General features: G+C 39.5%; 1 protein-coding gene across 1 annotated transcript; it reads right to left on the bottom strand.

The window, feature by feature from the left end:
• Positions 1 to 444: 444 nt before the first annotated feature.
• On the bottom strand, positions 445 to 4,931 carry LOC109966742 (chitinase-3-like protein 2). The gene is made up of 9 exons (XM_020611852.1): positions 4,907 to 4,931; positions 4,162 to 4,366; positions 3,322 to 3,487; positions 3,092 to 3,216; positions 2,877 to 3,000; positions 2,607 to 2,785; positions 1,685 to 1,805; positions 1,436 to 1,568; positions 445 to 557 (listed from the first exon to the last, which is right to left on the bottom strand). Exons 1-9 carry the CDS (start codon positions 4,929 to 4,931, stop codon positions 445 to 447), a joined length of 1,191 nt encoding a protein of 396 aa, XP_020467508.1.
• Between the last annotated feature and the right edge of the window lie 532 nt (positions 4,932 to 5,463).

Below are 5,463 nucleotides of genomic sequence, written 5' to 3'. Positions count from 1 at the left end.
CCCAAGTCCGCCCATTGCCTTCCCCTTCCACAACTCCCCACTGCTCTAGCAACCGCCCAGCTCCTGGTTCAGCATGTGTTTCGTATTCACGGCACCCCCATCACTATCATTTCTGACCGCGGTCCACAATTCACCTCTCACGTCTGGTCTGCTTTTTGCACTGCCCTCGGAGCACGTCCCTGTCTTTCTTCCGGTTATCACCCCCAAACCAACGGCCAAGCTGAACGGCTGAGCCAGGAACTGGAAAACGCCTTCCGCTGTGCTACCAGTTCCTCACCAGAGGACTGGAGCCAGTTGTTGCCCTGGGTGGAATATGCTCATAACACTGGTTTCCCTCCGCATCGGACCTCTTCTTTGGACCCGGGTTACCCTCAGCTCCACCAGTCACCGCCTTCACAGGTCGATGCACAGTCCTCAGTAATCTGTCTCTCTGATATTCCCTCCTCAGCCATCCTCATCTCCTACCCGACCAGTCCAGGAGTGACTCCTATACCCGCAGCCCGGCCCATCATCACTCCATTGATTGCCACTCCTGCCACCGCTGATCGACACCCGGTCTTGTAGAAAGAAAGGGGAGTATTACAATATTTACGCACTGTTGGCACTGTAAATAAATCTCACTGCTTGCACTGAAGCCAGCCGCCTGGGTCTGTTGTTTTCTCCGCTCGCTCATTTGTGTGTCGAGTGTTTCTAACACTCATGCAGAATGGTACATTTAACTTTAATCGATTATTGAATTATAGTTACTGATGCATTATTGTGTAGGTCAGTTTTAATGTTACAGCTGATAATGGGGGAGCTAGTTTTAACTAACGTATATGCTTTGAGTTACTGCAGGTAACTGGAGAATTTCCCACCCAGGATCAGTAAGGTCTTACTGTAGTTATTTTTATTATTAATCTCTTTATGGAAAGTAATTAAAATTATAAAATAAATGCCATGCAGTAAAAAGTACAATATTTGTCTCTAAAATGCAGTGAAGTAACAAAATGAAAATACTTAAGTACAGATACCTCAAAATTGTACTTAAGGGAACACTTGTGTGTATTGGTTCTGATGCTTTGTTGCCTTTATGTAACTGTTTATTTTAAGACTTTGTTGTGCGGCGTGGAGTGGCAGCAAGTTACAGCAGCTGTGTCCTCGTTGTGTTTATTTCCGTGTTTTTATGAAGTCCTGTTTTTATGTGTCTGTTCTTATGGTGTTATGTTGGTTGTTCTCTGTTGCTGCTGTAACAGAAATTTCCTCACTGTGGGATCAATAAAGTACCTACTCTACTCTACTTAAGTACAGTACTTGAGTAATGTACTTAGTTTTTTCTCTATGGAGTAATTGAAAAGTGATTAAATTAATGCTGATATTAAATAAGATCAAATATAATAAAACAAAACACCACCCCAGAACAGGATAGAAGAGACACTGTTGACATTTTGTTTACCTGGAACCAGGAGGGTATGGAGGTGGGCAGTGAAGGGGTTTTTGCCCTGTTTACAGAACTGTCCTCTAAAGTCATCCAGGTCCAGAGACCAGACAGTGGCTCCTCCAAAGTTGTTTGTTTTAATGTAACTGACCTGAGAAGATGGGAAATACACTTTAACAGCTGATGTCATATTGACAGAATGTCCATTCAAGATTTGTGTACAACCAGTCATTTGGAAATGTTTTACTGAAAGAAACATGTGATTACCTTTCTGTCAAGGCTATCTTTGTCATCAAATCCAACCCACTGATTTTCTGTGATGGCATATGGAACAATCTGTTCCGTAATCAGCTGGATGATAACCCCTTCAAGATATAGGCAAGTCTGAAAAGGAGTCACATTTCATGTCTAATTTAGATTTAATGTAGTAATGCAAATGGAAATTTGTCACACAGTTTACAGCAACAGCTTTTTTCAGTAATTAGGCAATTCTTATAAATGAATTATTTTCATATCTTGCATCTTTACCTCACAATATGCCCAGAATACAGTAAATGGTATCTATTTGAGTTATAAATATACATGTAAATTACTTATACCTAGGGTTTTCCCTGACATAGAAAGGCTTAAGCACAGGGCCTAAGTGTTTTTGCAGAGTGTCTAAGCTGAATAAATATAAAAAGGCAACATATGAGAATATGTGTGAAAACAACAGCAGGTTATATGTGCTGAAAAATAATGGAGAGGTGACTGACTTGATCTCAGACTGAAATCTAACCTGGCAACAGGAATGACCTCTCAATAAATAATCAGCGTTTTGACAAACGTTTGTGTGACAGCATTGCCAACCTAAACAATCAGCTGATTGGCTATTTCTCTTTACCATCAACTCAGGATTAATCACCTGAACAATCTACAGTCTAGCTCCTGAACAAGTAGATGGATTTCTAGCATGTGAGAAATTTGGTCAGCTGTCAGGTCCATGGTCTGAAGTTAGTTCAATGCACTTGCACAAGTACAAAGACAATAACATGGCTCAGGCGAGATATCAAATCTCCTGAATATAGAGAAGGCTAATTGAGCTCTGGCAGCACTGCACTGTAAAGTGTATCATCAGAATGGTGTCATGACCGACAGCAAGAGGTGAAATGCCCAGTGACAGCAGACCTGCACCTTGCAGTTTTACCTTTAATATGCCCAGAAGCCATCTTTATCAGTGTAGCAGCCTCCTTCACCAGGACCACTAACTGGTGCTCCAACATCAGTGGATGCAGAGGAGAGGGTAAAAGCTCGCCCATACGCTGCTAGTCCCAAGTTTAGTTTTTGTGTAGGTGCTCCCTGGTCCCGCCAGTACCGCATGGCATAGTCCTAAAAAGTGGAGACAAAAAATCTGTTAGGGTGAGAGGATATCCCTAAATTCAAAGGTGTTTGGGCAGTTAATATGAATCATGGTACTTGCAGTGTTAGAGTAGATTTTGTCTCCTTTGTCTTTGGATCCCTGGTGTAAGGGACTGTGATGTCCTGTGACATTCTCCCAGGAGCTGTGAAAGTCAAACGTCAGAACATTAATGAAATCCAGGTGCCTGATAAAATGCAGAGGAAAGCATGTTATATAACACATGACAATAGCTAGTCATGGGTGTAATGTCAAGAATTATATTAAATCCGTTTTACATGGCAATCTGTGCAACTTCATAACTGGCATCGATGACCGCTTTCTCAGCAGAAACACTGGCAGTGACCATTAATCTGTCACGATGAGTTTTTGTCCCTTCAGCCACAAAGGCGTCTTTGAGCTCCTATTCAACACAGAAACATAGTTCAGTCCCAGTCAAGTGTTAAATCATATATTGTCATAAATGGCACATTTCCGAGAGTCCAAACACTAAAATTTAGGACCTGACCTTGCACAACAGTGTAAATTTCTGCTTGTCTTCTGGTCGGCTTCGTGCTCTTCTAGGGTATCTCCAGTCCAGGTTCAGCCCATCAAACCCATAGTTCCTCAGTAGTGTGATCACAGACTGGATGAACGTTGTTCTGTTTCGCTGTGTTGACACCATCATACTGAATCTGATAAACATTTGAACAAGACACTGCTTTGAAGATCCACATAAACATAATACGGACTTACTGAAGTTTTTAGTTATAGTTTAAAAAAGCATGATTAAAATAAAATTGCATGCTGAATTATGGTTGGTTTAGTTTTATTGCAAACACAGTGGTTTAAAACTAATTATTTCTTTATGCTTAAAGTCAAATAAAAAAAAACTAAAGAAAACAGGTTACATAATACAACCAACCATCAAATGTTTGCTGAATTTGTTAAATCTTACAATGTAAACCCAAAGTCATTTAGTGTTTACAATGACCACAAACACTCAATAGTTTAATGACCACATGGTTAATTTAAAGAAGGTGGTTGGACTATTTGCAGCAAATGTACATAATGCATTTTGTTTGTATCTGCTAACAAAATAATAAAAAGTAATTAATGTGGAATATCAAGACCTCGCCTTGTGTGACCTCATTTGTATGAAACCATCTTCACAGTCAAGAAGATATCAGCATGTCTTATACTTTGCACTGGTACAGAAATAAATATGTATCTTACTTTTGTGTGTTGAAGGTCAGGCCACCAACAGCCAACAAGGTTTTAAGCAGTGGATTTCTGTGGGTGCATAAAAGTTTAGTTGAAAAAAAAAAATTGTACAATTTCCAAAATATTTATAGGCTAAAGGCCTGACCTGGTTTTGAGATCATTAAATGACTTATAGCTTTGAAAGTCGGTTGCACTGCTGGGAACCAGCTTGTTTGCATTGTTAATGTCGGAAAAAGCGTAGATCAGATGGGTGCACTGGTTTGGATCAACATCTGAAATTGTGAACTTCCCATCTTCCTCTCTGTTTTCGGCCAAGCTGTTATAGTAACACACCAGCCTGAAGGATGAGGCTGAGACATGGGAAATGGTTTTTAATTCTGATTCATTAGGTTTTGAAATGTATCAGACTCACAGTTTATCAATAATTGCTGATTTCTGGAAATTACTTGCTAGTGTGACTGTTGATTGTGATTAATTAATGCATGCTATGAACTTACCCAGGCTGGAGAAAATCAAACAGAGACCTTCAAAGTGACAAACTTGGTCAGTATTAGGTCAAAACCAAAGCCAGGTCAGTTCCCACAAATTACAAAAATAAATGTATACAGAGTTGGATGAAATTTAATATGTTAAACATTTAGCAACAGTATCATGTCTATAGACAACATCCCCATCTACAGCCCTCACTATGCCTACTGTGTGTAAATGTGTTCATTACTGTAAGCAACAAACAAAATTCCACTCATCTTTATTACATTAGGCTGGTGACAAATCTCAGGATATCAAAATAACAAAAAGTGTCTGCATGTCTAGATACCACTAGAGGTGTGAAGATGGGATTGTGGGTGAATGAACTCTTCAAATAAGCATTCTTGATCAGTGTACTTTACCTGCGGTCACAAGTAGCCGGCACATGTTACTATGCTGATAAAAAAGAATAAAATATTGTTTAATATGCAGTATGAACAATTTCCACAGTATGAGCACTCAAAAAGGATTTTTGAATCTGAAAACTGCACAATTGTAATAAGCACCCACACTACATTATTTAACAGCTTCAATGGTATTTCATTGTTTTTGTCAGCTTCAAGTTCTTTCCTCAGTAAAATGTATTCTTCTAATGTCCCTGTGTAAAGAAACTGCTCCTCCCAGTTATGTCCCATCAGGTTGTGGGCAACACTGTATTTGGTATCTGTCTAATTACGGTCTATCATGACTGTAGATTTTGTATCGTCTTATTGTAAGTATTTATAACCAGCATGAGTGACATGGTGCCATCAAGCAAGCTCTGAATTCAAGCCTCTGAAATGAGCCTCAGTTCTAAAATAATACAACTTGTATGCACAGGTAATTAACAAACCTTAACAGCAGGGTAAAAAAAAGGTACTCAAAGCACTGTTTAGAAACAGGCGTTCGATAGTCCTGTGATGGTTAAACTGTTCATCTT

This window comes from Monopterus albus, unplaced genomic scaffold, assembly GCF_001952655.1.
Source record: "Monopterus albus unplaced genomic scaffold, M_albus_1.0 scaffold118.1, whole genome shotgun sequence".
NCBI lineage: Eukaryota > Metazoa > Chordata > Actinopteri > Synbranchiformes > Synbranchidae > Monopterus > Monopterus albus.
This window is presented reverse-complemented; position numbering and strand designations above follow the sequence as displayed.

Excerpts from the sequence above, each read along its gene's own strand:
- LOC109966742 (XM_020611852.1), bottom strand. The coding sequence starts at position 4,931 with ATGTGCCGGCTACTTGTGACCGCAG. Across the intron at positions 4,367-4,906 it reads CCGGCTACTTGTGACCGCAG|CCTCATCCTTCAGGCTGGTG; the intron begins GTAAAGTACACT and ends CCCATGTCTCAG. Across the intron at positions 1,806-2,606 it reads GATGGCTTCTGGGCATATTA|TCAGACTTGCCTATATCTTG; the intron begins AAGGTAAAACTG and ends TGTGACTCCTTT.